The 24,642-nt window shown below is 41.6% G+C and overlaps 1 protein-coding gene and 1 long non-coding RNA gene across 13 annotated transcripts in view; one reads left to right on the forward strand and one right to left on the reverse strand.

Moving 5' to 3' along the window:
- Positions 1-24,642, forward strand: part of STRBP (spermatid perinuclear RNA binding protein) — a 56,386-nt gene that overhangs the window by 4,065 nt on the left and 27,679 nt on the right. For 8 of the 10 annotated variants that reach the window (XM_057409009.1, XM_057409014.1, XM_057409008.1 and 5 more), the window contains exons 2-3: positions 19,990-20,165; positions 23,425-23,642. In XM_057409009.1, the coding sequence (XP_057264992.1) occupies positions 20,163-20,165; positions 23,425-23,642 (221 nt within the window). In that variant the 5' untranslated portion in view covers positions 19,990-20,162. Of the gene's footprint in view, positions 1-15,913; positions 16,147-19,989; positions 20,166-23,424; positions 23,643-24,642 lie in introns of those variants that run through there. The other 2 variants (XM_057409011.1, XM_057409018.1) reach the window with 2 other exon arrangements.
- Positions 1-24,642, reverse strand: part of LOC130598990 (uncharacterized) — a 71,604-nt gene that overhangs the window by 3,093 nt on the left and 43,869 nt on the right. For 2 of the 3 annotated variants that reach the window (XR_008972126.1, XR_008972127.1), the window contains exon 5: positions 10,537-10,653. This is a non-coding gene — a long non-coding RNA (uncharacterized LOC130598990). Of the gene's footprint in view, positions 1-2,798; positions 2,926-10,536; positions 10,654-24,642 lie in introns of those variants that run through there. The other variant, XR_008972125.1, reaches the window with a different exon arrangement.

Below are 24,642 nucleotides of genomic sequence, written 5' to 3' on the forward strand. Positions count from 1 at the left end.
TGCTGAAAACCTTAATTCGTGTCCTTTTGAGAAAAAAAAAACATGCAGAGGGGTCTTAGGAATGGTACGGGTGGGTAAGCATCAACTTCTTGTGCTTTGGCTTTCTGGGCTTTATTTTGTAGCTGAATTAGCTCCTGTTTCTGGTCCTTCTCACCATGGGTTGGAAGAGGACAGAGAATTCTTGGACCCTGTTCCATGCTGGTCTGTTGTCTTCATACTTTTGCTCCTCAGTGCATATACTGACCTTTCTGTTAATTCCCTGTGTGGTATCGGAATGTGGACAAGGTGCTGGGTATAGGAGAAGTGTTAGAAAAGATCCAGGGTATGTCATCAGTTCTGCTGTTACCAAAAGGTATGTGAAGCATGGTACTGGGCTCCTCTCTCACTCTTTCTCTGCTGCTAAAACCAGGAATGCTGGGACTAATGCACTGTGTGGATTTTCCATGCAGCTGTGTGGGGCTGCTGTATTACTGAGCCCCTGCCCCTTTGCTGATGGGCTTCTCAAGTAATGGAGGCCATAGATTATAAACCCTGTATCCTTGTTTTAATTCATTGATTTTTCTGTAACTATGCAAAATTTTATAGCTTTTGGAGTAAAATATTTTCATAACATGCTGATAAATTAAAGGTGCAAATGGATTCTTTCTATGAGGGTGCTGAGGCGCTGGCACAGGGTGCCCAGAGAAGCTGTGGCTGCCCCATCCTTGGCAGGGTTCAAGGCCAGGTTGGACACAGGGGCTTGGAGCAACCTGCTCTAGTGGAAGGTGTCCCTGCCCATGGCAGGGGGTTGGAACTGGATGAGCTTTAACGTCCCTTCTATGATTCTATGATGTGAAAGAGGAATAATCCTGTGAAATCCAACTGTGAACTCATTTTAGGGGATCTCTTGGATTGTGGGAACTCAAGTGATCCTACTACATGGGTTGCTTTGCATTAGTTCTCTTATGTTGTGGTTTGGCACACTATTTAAGAGCCTCAAGATGCTACTTGTGATTGACTTAACAAAATGTAAATTACATGCTGTTTTACTAGGGCCTAATTTATCTGTCCTAAGGTTTGTGTACCAACAGCACTAAAGCCCTTCTAACAATAATGTTTCTCTTTCATGTAATGTCTACGTAAGGGAATTAAATTACTCTTAATTGCATGCTTAAAAATAAAGTAAGATCAGGGTGTGTCTGGCTATCACAGCAAATTAAATTGTGCTGCTGCTTGTTGGTTTTGTGCATTTACTCTAAATTGACTTTATTGAAAAATTAAATGTTTGAATATTGGCTGGGAGAAGCTCTCTTACTAGTAGGTAACCATGAGATACCCCAGAACTTGAAGAAATCTTGGACAACAGAACCGATTAACATTTTCAGACCTTAAACTTTGATGTGGTTAGTGCTGAAGTGAGATGATGATTGAAGCAGAACTTGTCATTTGGCTTGACAGTAAATGAACTCAGTGTTGAGAAAGGGATGCTGCATTTTAGAAATTGTCCCTTAGTAGGAGCAGAAAAGAACATCTTGGTTTTAGAGGCCTTCACTTTGCTATTTCCTCTGATTCTTGGGAGGGGAGGCACTTTCACTAAACCCATTTCTTGTTTGACTTGTAATATTGCAAATTCGAGTGCTAGCAGAATGATTTAAGAATGGAGCCCTAAAGCATCTTTAGTATTACAGGTATGATGTTACAGGTGGGTATTCGACTGATTATGACCCTGAACAAAATCTGCCCCTATCCTAGTTCTCAGCTGGCAGTTCCTGCCTTCCTGGAGAAGCACCAGCAGGCTGCAGGTGTGGGTGAAGCCCAGGCACATGAGCTCTTTGAAGGTGGTTTGGAACAAGTGTTGTGTGTTTTTAGCAATGAGCTTTGGCAAAACAGCCACGGTAGAGGCTGAGGAGACTCAAGGCTTGAGAGCACCATCTTTCTGGGCATGCAGTACTGCTGATTTCCTCCAGGAAGATTTTGCCACAAAACAGTTTATCCTAGTGTCAATGATACTGTGAAATTGATAGACCTTTTTTTTATTCTAGATTTTAAAGGGTTCTGTAACAGTGTATTGTGATAAGTCATGGTTAATATTGGAGGGGAGGCATAAGAAAATCATTACTTGTTGCAAGGTATTGGGTGGCTTTGTTTGTTGTTAATGGCGTAGCAGCCAAAGCCTTGTTAGTGAGATCCTGTTTAACCCTTTCCATAAACATGCTTTCTCTCTTGAATGTTCTCCTATTTGCTATGTAAAAACAGGGCACAAAATTCAGTTGGAAACAAGCCACATGCTGCACTCAGCTGAATTTAGTTGCTATTGCTGAAATAGGTGGTGACCTTAAAATTACTAGTGGTACACCTGGATAAAGAAGGTATCAAAGTTAAATGGTCTTTTTACCGCCTGCTTAGCAGAACATGGAGTGGCTGTAGTAGACATATCACCTGGAGTCTGGGTTAAAGCCTACAGTTAAGCCTGTACAAATCAGAGCATTTAAAAAACAAATTACAGGTTGTATTAAAAAAAAAGGGCATTTGAGTTCTCTGTCCTGTGGGAGGCAGCTGGCAAGAGCGAAGCTTGTGCTGTGCTTCTGTTACAGTATGTAGCATGATCATAAAGGGTCCAGTGGTGTAACCTGCTGGAGATAAGTTGAATGGGATTGGGTTGTGGATGCTTTTGTTAACCATAGAAACAAATAACCTGTTGTTAGTCAGCACTTTCAGATCCACTGATATTTAGTGGATTTTGGAGTTGGATTTAAATAGCAGCTGTTTATGTGGTGGTAATTACCTTATCCAAGCCTGATTGTGGTGCCCTGGTGTAGCTCGGAGCTGGTGGGGAGTGGTAGTAGCAGTAAGCACAGCCAGCATGGCTGGTTTTTCCAGCTATGCTGGGAGATGTTCTGATAGGTGTGTGGCTGATGCTGCATCTGGGTGAGGACATCAGTTCTCCTGTGTGAAGACAAGAAGAAAAATTAGTCATTTATTCTGATTTTTTTATATTTCTATGCTGAAGGGGCAGCTCTTTGCATATGGAAACCTGTTCTTTTTCTGTGGTTACGGGGTGCTCTCTGGCCCTCTGTGTGCTTAGTACTTTTCCCCTGATCTACTTTGCTTAATTTCTGTATGTATAATACAACAATTTTTGAGTATTTTGCTTTAATGGAAGGGGCAGCTGTAGATGTACAGCTCTAGGTGTGACGTTGGGGAGTGAAGTACTGGAGAATACATACAGCCACTGGAAAGCTGGGGGCTGTGGTATGATGGGACAAGTAGGGAGCATATTGCTCCAAGTAAGATAGGTGAAACGAAGGCCTGTAGAGAACGATACGGAAGACTATGAAGTGTTTGTAGAGAAAATAGAGCATTGGAAGGTACCCATAAAAATCTGGGAAGTGCTTAGCCCCGTAGTATCACATACTGTGGTAGTTGTGCACCCCAGAGCCAAGCCTGGACTGACTTTAGAGTAGATTAGTAAGAAATTTCAAGTTGGATTGTACTTTATTGTAGAGATGGATTCCTGAATCTGACTGCCTAATTTTGTTCTTTGTTTCTGTTTATATAGAGACATGAAAGTTGTGCCTAGGTAGGGGTCTTTTCTCTTAATGTGCTCATTAGTTAGTTGTAACTCCTCACCCTGAAACAAAGAGAAAGAAAAGCTTCGGTTCTTGGCTTCTGTAGTTCCTTTCCTGAACAATAAGTACACTGAGAACTGGAGTTCCTCCCCCCGTAGGTAACCTAGACAGAAATCCTACCCGGGAACCTATTTGGAGCTGGGTATCTGCTGGAATTATTTTGTAAATGCATACAGTATAGAGACTTAGATTGGATTTCTCCTGTTCCACTGCCAATCCTAATCTCTTTCCCTTTACTCTGATAGCTGGTTTAACTCAACAGAAGATGAGAGCAAAACATAAATGCCCAAGAACTGATTTCTCTCCATCTCTGCTTTGAAGAACACCTTTTCCATGTCATAGATTCTTAGTGACTGTCATCTTTTCAGAGAGCTCAAAGTATTTGATAAGCAGCTATTCAGTGTCCTAATGTTTCATGATCTCTTGATTTGATGTCTAGATAATTGGATTTAACAAATAGATTAGGACTTCTTTGGTTACCCGGTCACACTGTCCAAGTCTTAAGTCATACTGAGACTTAATTTGTTTCTTTAAATTAATCAGCTGTGCCATTTGGATGACCTTAAAGAGTGTATCACTGGGCTTCAAATGCAGCGCTTATGCATGGCAACTGGGGATGTTATGTCACAGTCAAGCCCGGAATAATTGTGAGCATTCCTTCTAAAACTGGAAACTAGTAAAAAGCCCAGTGGGTAATGTCTTCAATACCAGGCACAGGGTAACACTGTGATCCAGTGGAAAAGGTCTAGTGATTAAACTGAAAGTATTGATTAGGGGAGCATTTGGCCTCTCTTCAGATTCTGCCACTGATTTACCCCGAAATTCCATTTCTTTCTGATTTTTCACCTATAAAGGCCTGAAATGCTTTTCTCTGTTACAAAAACTGTTATTTTGAAACTGGTAATAAATGTACTCTGGTAAATACGGTGACAAGTGTTCTAGAAAAGCCAGAAAGAAAGGCAAATACTGGGAAAGTAGGGGGAGAGACAAAGCTGGTAACTTCTCCGCTTCTGGTGGGTGAGGGTGAAATTGGTGACTGCCAAAAATATGAGCTCAGACAAGTAGCTTGTTCTGCTCTGAGCCCACATCTGTACACACCTCCTCATCTCTACAGATGGCCAGGAGGCTGAAGAGAGAACACAGTTGTCTAAATTTGTGTAAGAGAAAAGAATCATGACTCCCACCTAGGAGGTGAACAAGAACCTCCTGTAACTGGGGGATTTTTGACAATTTAAAGTATTTGATTGAATTTTCAGTCTTAGCAAATGATGCGAGACCTGACACTGTAGTTGCTAAATAAATACATATATATATATATATATTTAATGTTACTTTGTATTAGAAGATGGTTGGCTGGAACTGTACTCTTTATTCCTTCAAAGCTGGTCTGCTAAGGAATGAATTTGATGTAGAAGTCTCCTTTGCATGCTTATGCTTTACCAACTTACACGATACTTTTCCACTTCAGATTTCATACTATTCCACGGTTTAGAAAAACCAGCTGTCACTGTCTCAGTCGTGATGTTACTGTTGGAATCAGTTGTGATAAAAGGCATAAAAATAAAATCAAAATATTTTTGTCTTTGTGTCTTTTCTACTAACATTCCGTGTGGGAATAAGATTGTCTTTTGCAGGTTGATTATTTTCAGGCAGTCTGCTTTATCTTTCAGTCATTTTCCTCTTTGTTAGCTCATGAGATAAAGGATATTGTCTTTTGCAGGTAGCTGGGAGTCAGCATTATATAAGTAGTGAACTCTTGACCAGAAATCTTTTTTTGTGGATGTGACCTCATGTAATAAACCATAATAAGAGCAGTTTACAAAGTACATATTTGACAGATCTCTGATTAACCCCTGTTCTTTGCACACTGGGGTTGAATACTGAATGTTCCTGAGTTGGTACTATGTATATTTACTTCCCTCCAGACCGAACACTGAAGAACCCAAAACTGGAGACTTCCTAACCCTTTTAAAAACAAACGAGCAGTGTTGTTTAACTTCTCGCTATGGGTCAGGAGCCTGAGCTTCATGCCAAGTTTCAGTGTGAAACGAAGTATGACTGCAGAGCTAAGGAAAAGCTCTTAGATAGAGCACTTACATGGGACTACTGATAAAGCTGCAACTGTTGAGGCACCGTGACTTATGAAAGCAGATTCTGAAAAGGAAAATGGGATGTGCCTGCTCCAAACATTCTTCAGTAAGATCCTGTTCTCAGTTGAAGAACTTACCAGTGCATAGGTGCAATGTTCTGTGTTCCTTAATGGAACACAAATTCTTAATGGATTCTGTGTTAGTATTAAAATAATCACATTACAGATGGATCTGCTTTTTCTGTGTAGTTGGGTGGTAGCATGCCTCTGGTCTGGTTCCTGCTGAGATGCTTCCAAGTGTGCTTTTAGTAATGCAACATGAGCACAGTGTCACTGTCATAACAGCATTCCACCTTCAGTGAGAACTTGCAGCAGCACCATACAAAGATGCAGTTGGCCTCTCCTTTACAGGAGAGGTCATCCTTCCAGCACCATGTGTACGCAACTTCTGATGGCTGTGTCGTTCCATGACATTTTGGAGGAGAAGAGTGTGCTGAAAGAATATTATGGCTGAAGAGGATTCAGAAGAGTTTGCAGAGGAACAGGGAAATACAGAGCTGAGCTAAGCTGACTGGGATCAGTTAATTCCCCAGTGAGGTAGAGGGAGTCCAGCTGAAACTGTCAAATGTTCCTTCAGCATTTGGACTATTTACTGATGCTTCTGCAGTTACTGCAGGGTTTGAATATCATTGTACTGGTGCTTCTGCAGTTACTGTAGGAAGTGTTGGCTCAGCCTGTCTCCTTGCAGTTCTCCTTCAGAGGAAGAACCGCTCGAGGAGAGCTTGTCTGGGTATGGGACTCAGTGGCATGTTTGTTTTCTTTCATAGCGTGATCTGTAATCTTGAATATAAATCCCTTGGCTAGCTTCTTTTGCTAGTAAATGTCTGATCTGTATGTGCTCCTTGCAGTAATGGAGTTCTCTTGTGCCAGAAGAACAGAGACTTGCTTTCTGTTTGCACTGGGCACTACTGATTTGCAGTAGCCAGCTGGTTTTCTTGCCAGTTTTAGCAGGTGCACCTTGTCTCAATGAGTTCTCTTTACCCTCATCACACAGTACAGTAGCAAGTCTCATGCTCAGTACACAAAAGATTGACTTCTGGCCGAGAGTACAGGGATTTGCTGTGCTTCCCCTCACTTGCCTTTGCCTTGCTCCATTTCCATTATCTGTGCTCCTCTTGTGTTCCAGTTGGACTAGATGATCATTGTAGGTCCCTTCCAGCTGAAAATACTCTATTCTAACAAGGTCTGGAATATCTCCTGTTTGCTGTACAGGAGACAAAACTGCTTGCCTGGACATCCAAACAACCAGGATGCATGAAGCCCAAGGGAAGCGGTATGTGTTTGCTAAGAGAAGATTGGGTTAGAAGCAGGAAAAGTAGCATCAATAGAGATGAAGAGTGGCCTTTTGGCAGAGTTGGGCTTGTTGGAGGGATCATCCTATTGAAGTACACAGTCTGAAGTCTCCTTGATGTCAGATCAAAGTAGCCATCCTGAGTGAACTCACAGAAATTATAAACTGCAATTAGATGGCTGGAGCTTAGTGTGAGGCAGATTGAAGAGATACTGTTTGAGGTGTGTGACTGGGGTACAGGCAGGGGAAGTGATGACACACGTGTACTCCTGGTCATCCGGGAGTTACCCATTCATTTTCTGATTTGTCCATCCTCTTGGATTGTTTTGGGGTGGTTTAGATAGCTGCCTGGTATCTAGTGTGAAGACTGGGGTTTATGGATTGATTTTTCTTCATTTGAAGAGAGAAGAATGAACACCCCTATCCTCCATAGCTTGTTCCTATGCTGTATAGAGCAAATGGCAAAGAAACACCAAGTGGCAAAGACAACTGCCTTTGGTTTTTAATTCAAACCCCAAAAATATGCTACAATTTAGTGTCCAGAGTGCACTGCTCAATGGTAAGGAGTAGGCTGCTTTATAGAGTGAGGCTGCAAAGCTTCCCCTTATCTTGCAAAATGGTTCAGGTTCTTTGCTAGTGTCCTGAAATGCTCTTATTTTTCTGGCTTCAATTCTTCGAGAGAACAGACTCTGTGTGTCCTGCTGCCTAGCAAAAGAGGGACTCCATTGTCCTCTTTGGAAAAAGACACATAAGGATCCCTAGTCCATGTCAGTTTGACTTACAAAAGAGTTGAGTGCTCAGAAAAATTTGATGCCTGAAAATAGGGCACATTCTGAACTGGATTCCCGAGTCTCATCACACCATATTCAGATACTGAATTGCTAATTTGAATCTCATGAATCTACAGGTAATTGTTGTCAAGCATTTGCTATGACAGTTTGCCAAGCTGACCTGTGGAGGAGTACTGTTGTCCTGTGAGGGAGAGATTGAATAGCAAAAGCAGCCAGCAGTGCAGTGGCTGTCCAAATTAAATAATCCTAAGTAAAGGGTGGAAAGCTAGAAAGGAGGGGAGAGGGCATGCTCCACGCTTAGTGTGTACAGTAAATGAAAAATGAACTACTTTTCCAAGTCCTAACAATCCTTTACTATGGCACCGGGCAAGTCTCTTAAGTTACTGGGCAACAGGGTCTCTTCTAAATGCAGACAGCATAACATTTACAGCTATTACAGCAATTGGAGAATTAATGTTTATGAAGTGGTGTGAAATTCTCGTGCATGTAGCTAAGGTCTGATGACTTTTTGCTAATAAAAGCACTTTGAAGCTTGATACTGCAATCAAAATGGAAGAGACTGAGTAATGTATTTAGTCTCTGCTGTTTAGTCCAGCCTGAAGATTGCTATCTCCTGCAGGTCAGCAATGGGACGTTGGGTAGTACTCTGCTTACTGGTATTTCTCTGCTCTGTAACCTCTGAGCTGGTTCATTCCAAGTGTTGTTCATGGTGTTGCAAAAAACCTTGATCTCTTGAGTAGCTGCAGAGACAATGCTAGTGAACTTGGAGGGACTGCCAGCTGCTTCCACAGAACAGCCTGGTGACACCTGCATGTATTGGTGAGTATCTGGTTGCAGAATTGAGGAGTGGGATCAGAGAGTCTAGAAATATGATATATTCTCCCCATGGTAAATGGAAAAAAATTACCACAACAACTTTGAATTAATACAGTTATGTAAGTGGTGGTATTAAGCAAACTATACTTATTCTCCAATGGAGATAACCAATTCCTCTATTAGCTTTCAATTTTCATGGCAGTATTCCAAGGAAAAAAAACACTACTTAAGTTTTGTTCTTAGCCCAGAGATAAATGGAATGTCTCTGTCACTTGTCTGAAACCATGTGTTGAAAGGCATGATATTTTTTCCTAACAGTTTTGCAGAGTAATAGGACAGAATATGATTTGGATTACAGAAGACACACGCTGGGTCAGTTTAAAGTCTGCCAAGTTCTAATTTGCAATTTCTAGAAAATTTAGAACAGAAACATCTGAGTGCCTGCAGAAATCATCATTCTAAATTTAACTTCTGGATTTTGACTTGGTAAAGCATGAAACTCTCTGGTAGGATTTGTCCACTGAATTTTAGGGACAGGTTTTTTTGTGTTGAGGGTTCTGCACTGGTGGCTCTGAAGTTCTTTCCTTAGTCCTTCAAAGCATGAGTTCTAAATGCTTTAGAGCAAGATGCTAAGTGAGAAGTGTTAGCCAGGTTTAATTACTTCCTTTTTGTTCCTCTCAAAAGAAGCAAAAAGCCTTTAGAAGAACGCTCTTTCACCTTGGTGTTGTTTTCTTTAATGTATTTCTGCAGTTAATTAATGATGAACTAACTTGTCAAGTTAGTTCTGACTGGCCTCTGAACACTGTAGTGCAGCAAGCGTAGGAGTTGGCAAATATCACTGACAAACCCGAAACAGAGACTTTTGTCTCACAGCAGAGGAGCCATGCAGAGAGAATAGAACTTGTAAAACAGCAGAAGTGCGTGCTTTCAGTGCACAAAGCAACACATCTTGGTACTTTTTTTAAGGTATTTTTTTCTCATTAACACAAAAGTTTCATGCTTTAGAGCTGAATTTTGTTTGAACTGTGGAATAAACTGGATTGACAGCATTATAGTCTGACAGTCTTTTTACCACTGAAAGTATAGACTTTGAAAACCACCCAGGTTTTTTTGTGCTGACAAGACCAGAGGTCAATGTTCTCGTTCTCTTTGCTGCGGCAGCCTATAATAATGATATGACATGGACCCATATTTACATATGTGGCCTAAGTAGGCAATAAAAATGTCAAGACTCTAATCTAGTTTCCTCATAACTTCTCACTGAGGGATGAAAGGTTTTACATCCTATTGCCCAGTTTAGGAGAACACCATCTGTTTGTATAGTAGTTGGTTTTAATTCAGGTTTTGACCCTGCCCTGTGCCTCTTGCACTGTGCACTCTCCTACCCTGACAGGTTTTAGCTTTCCAAATGCACCTTCTTTTGATGGGATTTATTTTATTTTTCAATGATGCTTTTAGGAACAGCAGGTTTCCTGTTATCAGGGGAACTGAAGTGGCTAGACACAAAATGCAGTTAATGGTCCAAAATAAACTTAGATTGTTTTTCTCTAGTCTTTCCCCTGATAGTAATTTCAAGTGTCACTTTTAGCAACTGTAGTGTATGAAGGGAGCTTTGGGGAGAAGGAATTTTGTTGTTGTAAATCAATCTCCCTGCAAAGCTCAGAGCACTTTGAATGCTGCTATTGATTGCACAGTCTGTTTGTTTCCCTCAGACCAAACCGGGTATGCACCCTCTTTTACACTGGAGTTGAGCAGTCTGCTGTGCACTTGTGGCAAGCATGTGGCCTCCAAGACACTGATGTTCATTACAGCCTTGTATTTTGCTGTTCAGAGATGTGTTGCTTAATGCTGACAGGGAGAACAAGGTACAATATTCATTACCTGATCTAAAGAAAATGGTGTTGAGTGGCAAAAACTGAAGAGCCTTCTATTAAGAGACGAAGAAGCATCTTTCACGCTGCTTCGAGTGAAGTGGCACACTAGAGATGGCATTGTTATCTGTGAAGAGAGATGAAACTAATTCAGAGCCCTATATGAAATACAAAGAAAGAAGTCATGTCTGCTCTTAAAAATGACCCCCAGGTGAGATTGGCAGATTTGTGCTGTTGGCTTCTTGCTTCCACCAGGTTTTATTTGAAATTCAAAAGATAAAAAACCCAATTGAATGTAACTTCTCAAGTTCAAGATCAATTACTTAAACAGTTGTGTTCTCTAAAGACATTGGAGAATATAGTGCTACAGGTGCCTAAACATAATTTTGCTTATCTTTTTCTATTTCGATATCTCTTAAAAAAAAAAAAAAACAAAAAACAAAAAAAGGTGGAATTCATTACTTGTCTCAGGAAGTTCCTAAGGATGACACACAGATATAACCTATGCTGAGACATTAAGTTTACAGCTTAGCTTGTGGTCTTCAAACAGCACTGCCACCATGATGGTCCCTGCTAGAGTTAGGTTTTTTTATACTTTTACACAGCTCCGCTCTGCTAACTGGAGAGAGGAATAATAGATGAGTTCTGCAACTGCAGTTGGCAGATCTGACAGCACGTGTTTGCAGCAGCGATCTGCTGAGGCAAGAAGATGCTGGATTAAGCCAATTCAAAATACTTCGAGAGTCTTCTGGTATTCCAGGAAAATGGGATTTTTAATGTATTAAGTTTTGTAAATCTCTAAATGTGTTTGTGGCTCTTATTCTTCCTCTTGGCCAAGCCAGGGCTTCCTACTACAAAATCTTGTTCAAGGCATGAATAGTGGACTTAAATCACTGATGCCAGACTAACACACTGGTGTGGCGATGTGTGTTACTTTTCATAAGGATATTTTGCTAGCTTTCATGCCTAGATAAACTAATTCAAATCTTTAGGTAGTGTTATCGTGCATGTGAAGTAAATAATTGTGTTCTGAGGCTGAAAATTGATGGCAGCCAGGGTACTGTTCCCTGGAGAGATATTCCCTGTGCTTTCTGTTGTACGGGTTCTTCAACTATATCTAAATCAAACTTGGTAGCCCCTGCCTGGCAGATAGGATCTCTGTTTCTGTCATTCTTCCCACTCCAAATGTTTCCATTACTAACACCGATTCATTGGCGTTCAATACTGGGTTTATGGAACATGTGCTTTTTAAAACAATTCTACTAAAAATCCTCCTTTCCCCTCTCTTTTGTATGAATGGCTTGCAAAGTCAGTTGCAAGTCAGTTATGTGGAAGCAATTCATTCATTAAGCTGCAAGCTTGGTTTTGCTGTAGCTGAGGGCTGTGGTGAGGCCCTGCAGGTGGGAATGAGGACCCGAGTGGTGCAGCAGCCAAGACGCTGCTCCTCTGGGCTGCTGAGACTGTACAGGTCAGAGCTGCAGCATTGCAAAGGAAGAGTGTTTCAAGGGAGGAAGTTTTGGTTTCTGAAACAGCCCAAGACCACAATTACAGATTTAGTTTCAGATGCTTCTGTGGCATTACAGGTTGTCACATTGGGCTTCAGGCTTCCCTGGAAATAATAATCTGGGACACAGAATGAGAAAAACAAACAGAAAATAACAGGGTTGGACGGATGAGAGGAAAAAACCTTAAAGAAGCTTAAAGTAACCTAGGATCTTTGACAAGATGTTCTTTGACAAAATAACCGATTAGGCGGTAAAAATTAAAGTGGATTTGTTCAGTAGTCAAAGTGGAACTAAAACGTGGTGTAAGTCTGGTCATGGAGGAGGTGCTTGCACAGTGTAGTACACTCTTTGCACGGTGCTTGCAGAGTGTAGTGCTCTTCTCTTCCAAATCCTTTGAAATTATCTCCCTTTAATTAAAAACTAACCAAAAAGGCACTGAAGCAGCAAGAGTGGCAGAGTAGAAAATGTGTTTAAGTGCAGAGTTATGAATGTTTAAACTGGCTGTGGAAGGCAGATGTGCACAGTAGCCAGTGTGGATTTGCAATATTGAAAATGCCAGCTTCTTTACATATTGACATGGGAAGAAACTCAAGAGGAGAAAATGTTGCTTAAATTTCAGCATTAAGGCTTGCTGAAACTTTAGTCAGGACAGCATTTGTTCTTAAAAGCTTCTTAATACTCTGAAATTGAAACTTGATGTAAACAGTAGAAAAACTGAATCTCAATTATTCACACTGTATTACTTGTAAGAAAAAAGCACTGATTTTGTTTTATTTACCACGCAAGTTTAGGATCCACATTGCTTTACTCTTTCATCTTCCTAATTACCAAGATATGATTTAGCTTGGGATGTAGAACAGGGGACAACTAGTTTTGCTGTTGCCTCATGGAATTGATGAAAAGTGCCAACCACCAATACAAGCAGATCTAGTTTTTTGGTAGGGCAGTTTGTTCTCCAGTCTCTCTCTTATTTATTACCACCACAGTGAGGGAATGCCATGATTTTTAGCCTTTTCCATGTGTGTGCCTTTGGCCTCTCACAGTTCTGTAGAAGATGGATTCTTCTTGATGGAAGAGTGACATCTTGCTGGCCTTTTCCACATCCTGGTTGTGTGTATCAAATGTAGTTAGTTGATAGGCTGCAGCTCAGGTCAACCTACAGTCTATGGGATATGAATCATAGCAGGGAAGAAACTGGGGGACTGCAGCTATTTCAGTTGAGCAGAAGGGTGCTGTGGAAGGAATGTGTCCCTGTTCTTAATCCCTTAAACATTGTGGCTGTTTCCCACTATGGTTCTGGAGCAAAGAAGCCTTGCAGATAAGGATGTGGATACAAACGACAGGGAAAATATTTAGCAGGTTTATAAGCCTTTAGTGTTGAAGGTTTATTAGTCTTGAAGGTTTATAAAGCTTTAGTGTTGGGATGTGAGTGCAGGACAGGGCTTGTGTGGCGAGAAGCCTAGCATGGCACTGATCTGCTTTGTGTGGTTCTTTTGGAGAATATGATGTAATTTGAATCACGGATCCAGAATTTTGCTTAAACCAGGTCTGTCTCTGGATGAATGACATTGCAGATGGTGTCATTTCAGTGTAATGTAATACTTTTTATTAATTTAGTTAATTCTTCAACTGTAAATGAATATAGTCTGTTAGGAATCGTAGAATAGTTAGGGTTGGAAAGGACCTTAAGATCATCAAGTTCCAACCCCCCTGCCATGGGCAGGGACATGTCACGTTAAACCCTATCACCCAAGGCCTCATCCAACCTGATCTTGGAACTTCAGATGATCTTCAGTGTGGATGTCAGATTATGGCTGCTTCACAAATGGGTGCATGCTATGAAGTAGCAGCAGGTTTGCACTGTCCAGTTTGGCCAGAAGAACAGGAATGCCTATGTTAGGATGATAGAAGTCAGTTTAACGTTTCACAGAGAATCCACTGGTGGTTTCTGCCTTGTCCCAAATGAATACTTTGCTATTAATTATTGATGTATTATCTAATCTGTGATTTTCTTTAAGACACCTGCCAAGTGCTCCCTTTAACAACTTGGTTGCTGTAGTGCTCGGTTTTACAGGCAGTTCAGTTTGGGCTGTTTCTGACTGGTTGAGCAGGAAATACATGAAACTATTAATGTTCATGTGTCAATTTGTAATTTAAAACCAGCCACTTTTTAAACCTTTTTTTTCCTTTGCACTTGCTCTATCTCTGCTCAGTCTTGCATCTTGACCCATTCCAAGGTTTCATTAGAGACTCTCAGCACTAGCTGGGACTGGTGTGCTGGGCGTTGTGCAGTTGTTGGGGGACAGGAGGCTGCATAAAAATCTGCAGGGAGATAGATATAAGAAATACCTTGAGGACTGCAACTGGTGTGCTGCTCTGAAGAGCACTTGGTGAGTTTGATCACGTATCTTCCTGTCCTCACTAGTGAAGAGCAGCTTGAATCATAAAGGAGAAGGATTTATATTCCTTCCAAAACTATCTTTTTGTTACACGTTACAATTTGCTATCTGTGGTTATTTCTACTAATGCATATTTCTTTCTGAGATTGGATGTGGTTCTATATAGGCTGCAGCATTTTCTTCTTCAAGTGATTGTATATATGCTCACACTATGCCTCCGTGTTCCATTTTTAACCTTCCTGTTAGGCTAGTGATGATTTCCCCTTAGACCATCTTTTCTTCACCCTCTTTCCAGGAGCTAAAAATATGAGCTATGCTCTGCACATCCCTATTTCCTGTTACCTTCAGGCATTAATCTAGATTAACTGATTGGCATTATTTCTTCAACTTCAACTACTTCACCAGTGTGATTTATTTTGGTTGCTTTTTCATTCCTTGCTCTACAATCTGGAGGAGAATCCATGTGTTCTTTACAAGTACTTTGTGGCATCTTTGAACCCATTGTCCCCAGGTTCTCTCTCCATGTCTGTCCTCAGCACAGCCGAAATCCCTCCAGGAGCTCTTTCTGTAGTTTCTTCCATGCTGACGACTGGGCAGCTGCTTCCCTTGTGCTGTGAGCACTGCCAGAGCTGTGGACCATGCAAAGATGACTTTGATTTCTTTGTCCATGATTCCAGATCTGTTTATCAAGTATGTGCCTGCCCTGTCTTTGGTTCTTATTAAATGTGCATGTTGGGGCTGCTTGACAGAGGCTGCTCCTAAGAGATTCCTGAGCACAGGAGCCTTTCCTGAAACACTGTGAGAGCTGAACAGGCAGGAGTAATGCCACATGCAAGTATCTGTTGTATGAAGTGCGGGGATTTGCCAGAGGGAAGTACCTTCCCGGTTTTTAACTGCAGTGTTGCTTTGTAATTATTAATTTGGCTGGAAAATTCCACTCTTCTCAATGCGAACCCAGATACAGTTTTGCCATGAATTGTATTACCTGGATAATAATAAAACTCCTATGAATGTACAGTCTCCAGGTGAAACTGAATGTTGAGCGTATTGTTGGAAGCAGGGCAGCATTAAATACGCATCCCAGTGTTACAATTGCACTTCTTTACAGAATACTTACATGGTGATGAGTGCTAAGGATTTCTCTTCTTATGGTGGAGAAGAATGAAGAAACCAGCTCTGTGCAGTGTACAGGGAGTCTGGATTTAAAATAATACCTGCACAAGTGGAGGGTCAGTCATACTCTGTGGATTTCTCTGCCCTGTGCTTCTCACTGAATCCTCATGAATTGGATTTCTTATCTGCTCCCCTCAGTTTGTTGATACTTTTAACATGAGGGAAAACTATTTTGATATTTCTCTGTCAGTTATTTTGACATTAATCAACACTGCAGATCTTGTTTTGTTTGGTGTCTGGGTACATCATAAAAAGAGTTGCTGAAAGAGTTCAATTACAATATCAGCATCTCTGCCAAATGTATTGAGCTGTTCTGAAAAGCGGCTTGTCTTTTCTGACCCAGATACACAGTTTCCAACTGTGGGAGATGCTGCCAGAAAGCCTCTTGGCAGAAGGCCAGCAATAAAATTATACTGCAGAAAAAAACAACATATTTTCAGCAGCACTTTGGACGGTGTGACGAGAAATTACCTGAATGCAAAGCAGAAGTTAAAGTAAGCTTCCAGTTTAGAGTTTCAAACTTCTTAGTCTGCCTTGGTAAAGGTAAGAAAAAAGGGATGTGAATTCCAGTTCTGTTACTGTGTCTGATACACCTTCGGCTGTGTGAAATACAGGTTTGTTATTAGTTTTCCTTGTTGCTCTGTTAACATGAACTTTGAGTGATCTTAGGGTGGTTTACACTGTAAACTGTAGTTCTCATGGGCAGATACTGGTATAAGGGTAGATTAGGAGGGTGGAGGGTGTTTTTAATGCTTCAGCTGAATATCATTGGCATGTGCCTTCTTGATGTAGCATTTAAAACCCATTTTCATGGTGTTCTACATGGCCTGGCCAGTTGCCTAAAGAGCAGCTCACTGAAGCGAGGGTTTGCAGGACTGGAGTCCAGTGACCCTGGTTTCCTCCTCATCATTCCATGCAACATAACTTTGTGCTGCAAGGGGATATCAGGGTGCCAAAGTTTGTCTCTCCTTTCTAGAAGCTTATAGCTCCCTAGTTCTGATGTTACATTCCAGTCCCCATGGAGTGCAAGTACCTGTTTCTCCTGCTTTTTCACTTTTCACAAGTGCTCGAAGGTACTGAAGCATATTCATTACTTCTGGCTGTTTTAAATGTCTGTCTCTTGGGAACGCACTCGCCAGATGCAGGAATATATCCTGCTACAGAGGCCTCATCTGAAATTCTTTGCGTTGTTTGTCTTGTGCCAAAGCATAAACTTACATGAAGGATGGGATGTTTAATGGAAATGCTGTTAGACTGTCATGATGTTTTAATAACATTTCTAATGTGTCAAATCCCAGTGACTTTAAACCCCACTGCAGACTCTACTCAGCTGACCTGGTTTGGGGGCAGCAAGTATTTACTCTTGTTTCACACTTCAGGGCCACAGGATGCAGGGGTAAAGTGACTTTCTCAAGGTCACAAAGGTTGTGGTAGCACTAGGAGCTTGTCCTAGGACTTGTGAGTGTGGGTGGCAGCCCTGGGGTAAAACAACCATGTGTTGTAATACTGTGCCTTTTAGTCCAGGCATCAGCTGTTACCTCCCTGAGGATGGAGGGACAAATTCCCTGCTATAGCCTGGTAGTAAAATGATACTCTTGGATTTATGGAATTGCTGCTCACTTCACATAATGCTTTCTGATGTGTTTGGTGCTGAGCTATGTTCTGCTGCCTTAGTCCATATGGTTGAGCAGATTTGATTTTAGTTTTCCCTAATTTAATTCTGCATGCTGTCAAGTGTACTTTGTTCTGTATATTGTGTCTACACTTTTACAGTAAACTCCCTCCTGTTTAGTGCTTTTGTTGAAAAATTTCTCTCAAAGTCTGAACTATATTTGGTTTTCACTCCTGTGCACATTTGTGTGAGATATTCTTAGGATGTTAATGACTTGAAAGGCATCATATATAAGCTTCAACTCAACTTTCAGGGTTTTTTTCTTTCCAGCTGTCTGTGCTTTATAATAAAGATCCCTTCATAATTCAGCTGGGTACGTACTGTCTCACCATTCGCTGGTGAGAAACAGGCCAGGTAGAATCAAACTCATGAATACCTTCAATAACTCATCCTTGTCACTGGAAGCTGAGCCCATCTTGAAAACAAGACGGTTACTACTCACTTAAGGCAGTGTTGAAAGGTGTTGGTGGTTTTGCTTCATCTGTCCAGTAGATTAAGCCCTGTCATAGCTACGAAACATTTGTTTTCAGTCTGCTTCAAGCTTTCAAAGAGCACTCAGCAATGAGAACTGCACCCTGAGGTATGTCTGTTTCCAGAGCCTGTGGGGTAGTTTGTAGACGTGCCCTGAGACAGTCTGCTCAGCAACTGACTGCAGCACCAGAAAGTGCTCAGCTAGCGATCTTTGTCCATCTGCTTTCAATACACTGTACATGCTGATAAGCAACAGCTTGCAGTAGTCTTCGGAGGGAGGCCAGGCTGGAGTGTTGCTCAGAGTCTAGAGACATTGTACTGGGCATATGCTGAAGTCAGCAACACATTTCAGTGCCCTTCTCTCTGCCTGGAATTGCCAAGTTACAGTTACCAGAGAAGATAGCAAACTGAAAATGTGAAATGTAGGAGTCTTGGGGAAGAAGAGCATGTGAAGAGAGCTGGAATTTAGTTTGAAGAGAGAACTAATTTGAAATAGATGATCTAGAAACATGTCTCATAAAAGTCTCTCTAGCTTGCCATCTGCTGACTCAAAAGCATATTATTATTACTATAGAAAAGCAAACCAAAAAGACCTCATAAAGAGTCTGGTTGCTTCTGGAAATGGTGAAAGGCTATTGAATGTGGAAGAGATTATGACTGGCTCATAGAATAAATAGTGCCAAAGAAGTAATCTTTGCTTATTTTTCCTCCCAGCTGCCTCTGCTTGGGTTTCAGGATCTCTTAAGAGACGAATCTGGTCCTATGAGAGACCATCTCCTTCTTGATGTCTTTTGGGAAGCAATTTGGTAGAGTGTTAATATGCTTTGGTAGGGTAAAGCCCTTGTGATCAGAAGTGAGGTCCTTCAGGGTTTTCATTAGCTTGCTTTTCCCAAGTATTTTTAGTATGACTGCATTTAACTCCCTTGGGGTTTCTTCCTTGGCAGTCTTCAGCTGCTGGAGCAGACAGGGTCCTGCACAATGTTCTTGTCTGGCTGCTTTTTGTTTTACTCAATTCTACATCCTAAATGTGGTGTGAGATACAAACATCTATTAGGCACTTGCTGCCAAAGCTTTTGGTCTTGTAAACCCAATTCATTTCTTAACTAGGAAAATAGTGAAGCAGGATTTGTTGTTCCCTTTCCCTCGGCATGTTCAAATCTCTATGGGATGCAACGTTTAATTATTCCCTGTCACACCCCTGAGGTTTAAGCATCTACTCAGCTTTCAAGTCATCTTGCCTATCCCTCTGCTGTTACCAAACATGCTTTTAATCTCTAACAATGTCAGGATTCTCTGACAGACAATAAGCAACATATTGCTAGAGAAGGAGAATCGGCATACAGGAGAAAAGGAAAACATTTGAGTGTGTCAGTCTGCAGCAATTTACTGACTGGGTTCCCAGTTGCTTTAAAACGTTGCTAAAAAGCTGATGCAACAATATGTGCAGTGAAAAGAAAACAGGAATTTTCTGCAAGGACTAGATTGTCTTGCTATGCAATGAGCTTATGCTTTCCTCTCTGTCACATTACCTGCTGTTATCCTGCTCTTCTCTTGTCTTACAGAGCATTTATTTGCAGTTCCTTATGCTGCCAGTGCTGGTGTTTGTTTCCTAGTTTAGTACAAGAGGGCTGCTCTTGTGTGCTGTGAAAAGCAGTGCAAGGGCAGGAAAGGCGGTGTGGATGATTTCAGCTGAGCATTCTCACAAGTCATATCTTCAGTTTGCTATAATGCGCTTGTCCCTCTAAATAACCACTTACAGCTATTGCCACCCGAAGTCTTAGTTTTTCTAATATCAGCATCTTGACACGTTCAGGATCAAGGGCTGCACTGGAGACTTTAACAGATTAATTTCTTTTAGATAATGAAATACAGTGTGTTTGATTTTTATGTGCATGCGACATAAAAATAGAGACTTCTTGAGCTGGTTTCACATGGAGCATATTTGAGATGTTGGATATCCTGTCTTCCTCGTATCAGAAGCTTGGATTGCCAGGTGGCTGACAAACCACACTGAGATAAGCTCTAACTGGCATGGGAAAACCGTTACATACGTGTGGGCACATCACAAAAAGTTGCTTTCCACAGTGACATCTGCTTGTTCAGGAATAAATGGATCAGTGGCTGCCTCCCCATCTTGAAGCTGCTCGCTTTAATCAGCGTTTGACTCCAAATGCTGCAATGAACACTTACTGGAATTAACATGCCATTTCTTCTGGTTTCAAGTTGTTTCTCTCTTTTTACAGGTGAATTGCAGACAGTGACTCCCAGAGCATCTTGGCTGTATGAACTCTTGAGCTGTCAAGGGACTGAGAGGCTTATGAAGAGGTTCTGTCAGGCAAAACAGTGCTTAGCCAAGACACCAAGGAGGAGGGAAAAGGAGAAAGGGAGGGAGAGAGAGCTGAAACACTAACAAACCATGGTAGGTATCTGTCATCTTTCACAGGATATTAAGAATATTCTCTGCTGAGAGTCTTGCATGGGGCATGATGAAACCAGAGTTAAGGGGATTTTCTGACCTTGCACTAAACTGGGGATGGTAGTGCATGCTTTGAGCAAAGCAAATGAGGTTTGATACACTCTCAGCCTCTTAAAACCAGAGTTGTCTTGTGAGCCTGCATTACATGAATTATTAAATATGAATGAAGGGGATGCTCATAAGGTTTTCTAATAAAACTGGCATTAGCAAGCTGCAGTGAACAGCATGAGTGACCTTGAACTTGCAGATTGCATAACCAAATCCTGATATTCACCTCTTCCTCACAAAAGCAAGTGTTGATGACTTGTATTTGTGGGACTGAATTTGGTTCTATGCAGACTTTGTGAATAGTGTGGCTGAAATGCGTGTAGTTGAATACACCTGGTGTATATTATTTAAGAGTCATTTCTTATCTGCCTGGGATTGGTTGTGAATTGGAAATGCCTGAGATGTTGAATTCATAAACCTGTGCAAGTATGAAGTATTGTGATGGTAAGATTCTGAAGATGTAGTCACAAAAGGCAATACACCCACCCAGTTCCTGAAAAATACCTGTGGAGAGCAGTTTAAGCACATTTATGTGTCTTTACATCCTCTAAGATTGTTACTGAGAGAACAGAAATGAGAAGAAATGCAATTTTAAATGCAGTTCTCTAACGTTTGTGTAGCTGATGACTGCTGATAGGCTGTGTTTATCTAAGAGAAGACTTTTACCTGTTACAAGCACAAAGGGTGGAAGAACACTTGTCAGAGCAGGGTTGTCAGTATACTGTATTTCAAAGTGTTCCGTTTTTGCTATTCTGTTTGGCCTAAGTTGCAGTGAAGAATTGATCTTTTCAGTCTCCCTTTATTAGAAAAAGAAACAAATCTCTTCTAATGTAGGAATTACTAATTTATTCCTGTTTTACTGGTTTTCCTAATTGGTATTTTATGAGATAAGAGATGGGGGGGGGGGAAGTTAATGAATCCAGCTTGTCAGTCTTCACTGCTGAACTGCAGCTTCTTTCTGTATCCATGTTGCAGATAAGCCACAAGAGGGACCTCCTGGAAGCATTTTCCAGCCTATGAAAGTTCTGGGGATAAAACCAGACCCCAGCTGATGAGGTTCTTTTACTACCCCAATTGTCCATTTGGGTAGGAGCCTGAAAGTTAGGAAGGGACTGATGTCACACTGCCCTTCAATGGCAGGGACCCAGTGAATGCAGTAAGCCAGGAAATCCTGACCAGTTCTTTAAGCATTCAACCCAGAGGCCTCTGACATCCTTGAAAGGCTCTTTTTTTGTTGTTAAGAGTGCATACTTTTACAAACCCATAAAGCAGGGGTGAAAATGAAACCCGATCAAGGTATTTAATGTGTAGGAGGAAGAGAGGTTTTCGGTTCATGGTTCCAGGATCTGGGAAGCTTTCAGCAGTGGTTTGTGTGTCTATAAAGAACAAGAGTTAGAGCAGCTCTTGCCAGAGGTCTGTGCTGTGATCACAGCTGGTCTGGGTCACTGTTCAGATCAAAATAGTCCCATCTGGATAGTGTGTAGCAAAGCATAAGCTTCCCAGCACAAGCTAACCAACCATTTAAGTTTACCTTCCTCAGCAGTATCACTCAGGACTCCCAAGTTTCACTGCAAACTATTCTAATTGACACTCTGATCTCTTCCTATTATTTTTATTACATTTTTTTTGTAAGACATTATTTCAGTCTTTCCTTACAAGTTTAGCCTCATCTTCATTCATGCCTCTGTAAATCCCTGTGCAGTTTGCCTAGCTGCTCTCAGCAATACGTATTGCCTATGACTTCATCTGCAGCAGGAACAAAACGACAAGGGAATGGTTATTTGATTGCCTTGTTCTAAGGCGTGCTGCCATTGTCTCTGGCATAAACAGGGAAGAGGTGGCTGCACTTGGCACTTTGAGAATATGCAGAACTCTATTTGGGGAGCATCAGTGCCTTTTACAAAATGGGGATCTTGTCCATGTTCTCCCTGCCTGCCCTGTCCATGTTCTTTACCCAGTCAGCACTCACCTAAATTCTAAATTTCTGAATGTCCCTACTTGAAATAATTTACCTTTTGGGATAAGGAAAGTGGCTTTTCTCTTTGCTCTGAGCCATCCAGCTGCTGAAGGTTGACACAAGCCAACAAAGATTGCTGAAATTCAGGAACACCTTAATTCCTGCAAGGATTCCAGGGTAGGGAGTGCTCTTTCTTACAGTACTGTAGCTCACAGCTTATATCTCCATGAGATGTTGTTCCTTTGGGCAAGATCAGAGCCTAAGTGATTTCTACTGGCTTTGAAAGCTTAATCTAAATAGAGAGGCTAGTCAAAGGATGAGGGAAGTCAGACACTTAATGAAATTGGGAATGAAACTCGGGGTTTTTTGTTCCCTGCTTTTGCACTCTTTAATTAACCAGCCAGACCATGCCGTCTTCTCAAAGAGAAGCTGGGCAGGGAGAAGTGAGATAAACAGTGAAAACAAGAAAAGGACGGGGGGGAGTCATGAGAGGACAAGCAGCAGAAATCCCACTTCTAGCCATTGCAAACTAATGCATTCTACAGGTCTTGACCCTATTTTGTATCCGCCTCTAGACGTGTGTGGGTGTAGAGTTCTGTCTAGTCCCACACCTAAATTCTCCCTGATCTGTCCCTGGCACACACAGTGTCACAGCCTCCACTGATGATGGAGGTACCAAACAGAGGGTGAAATTCAGGTTGCTTCATTTCTAGATGTCTGTAGCAGCTCCTGTACTGTGGTTCAGACTTGTGTGGTCACACGCGGGGGAGTGGGGAAACATCCCTCTAATGCACAATTTATCTCATCCTAACATAAACTGCTCCAGAGGTGCTTGGTAGACATAAACAGAAACTGTGCTCCACATGTGCCTGTTCCTCTTAGTAGCCAGTAAAAGGGTTCTAGAAGAGCTGAATTTAGGCATCTCCTATCAGGTGCCATACAACCCACCCAAGGTCTTAGATATTTTACCAGCTTAGTGCTGATCTTTGCACTGGTGTTCGCTTGCTTTCCTTCTTATTCTTTTTAAAATGTATTTAAATAAACATAAGGAATCATTCCTGCATGATTATAAGCAATGATCGTCATAAAACACAGTCCTACGTCTGTCAGGGAGGATTCCCATTCAGGCAATGTCCTTCTATTGATAATCCAATAACTTTGTTCTTTTCCCCCCCCCTGTTTCCCACTTCATAACAGAGATCTATCCGATCTTTTGCTAATGATGACCGCCATGTAATGGTGAAACATTCAACCATTTATCCATCTCCAGAGGAACTTGAAGCTGTCCAGAACATGGTATCAACAGTAGAATGTGCCCTTAAACATGTCTCTGACTGGATGGATGAAAAGAACAAGTCTACAAAATGTGAGGGTGATGTGGAAGCAAAGGAGGAAGCTGCAGAAAGCAATGCCAAGTGAGTGAGTTGAGCCTCATAATGTGTTACTGTGCTGCTCTGAACGGGTTCCTTTCCCTCTAAATAAGAGTCACAGTGTTACTTGATTCTGTTGCGTATGAATGTTCATCGAAGGAAGTGGATATATTTTTGAGATGGAAGCATGTAGGGTGAGTGCAGGGCATAGTAATAAGGCCAATGTGGGCAGCAGTTGCTCTCTATTTCACTGCTTATTTTACTGTGATGTTGTGAAGTTGCATTCAGTAGACAAACCTTACCTGCAGTTGTAAGCAAATACATGTCCCTGTAACACCAGTGCAAATCCACAGCCATGTAGCTTAGGGGCTTTTTCAGTTTAATACACAAAAAAGATTCTTATAAACTACTGTTTATCCAACAAACTAACTGTTCCAGGGATCCATTTCTGTCATGGTTTAACCCAGTTAAACTCAGCACCATGTGGCCACTCGCTCCCTCCCTTTGGTGGGATGTGGGGAGAGAATCAGAAGGGAAAGAGTGAGAAGACGTGTTCACTGCGGTAAAGAAATTGAATAGATAAAGGAAATGTTGTGTGTGGAAGCAAAGCAAAATAAGGAATTCTTCACTCCCTATGGTTGAGCAGCCATCTCCAGGACAGCAGGGCTCCATCACATGTAACAGTTACTTGGGAAGATAAACACCATCACTCTGAATGTTCTACCTTCGTTCTTTTTCTCCTAGCTTTATACACTGAGCATGATGTCCTGTGATATCCCTTGGATCAGCTGGGGTCTGTGTACCTTCCCAACTCCTTGTGCACCCCCAGCCTGCTCACTGGCATGGTGGCTTGAGAAGCAGAAAAGGCTTTGAGGCTGTGTAAGCACTGCTCAGCAGTTCCCAAAGCATCCATGGGTTATCAACTGTTTTCAGTACAAATCCAAACTATTGCCCCATGAATGTTAGTGTGAAGAAATGTAACTGTCCCAGCCAAATCCAGTGCAATTATGTAGTTATCAACTGAGTGAAACATCTGTTTGCTCTG

The sequence above is a fragment of the Pezoporus wallicus genome, unplaced genomic scaffold (genome assembly GCF_028554395.1).
Source record: "Pezoporus wallicus isolate ANWC-B61680 ecotype Strahan unplaced genomic scaffold, APGP_CSIRO_Pwel_v1 contig_8341, whole genome shotgun sequence".
Lineage (NCBI taxonomy): Eukaryota > Metazoa > Chordata > Aves > Psittaciformes > Psittacidae > Pezoporus > Pezoporus wallicus.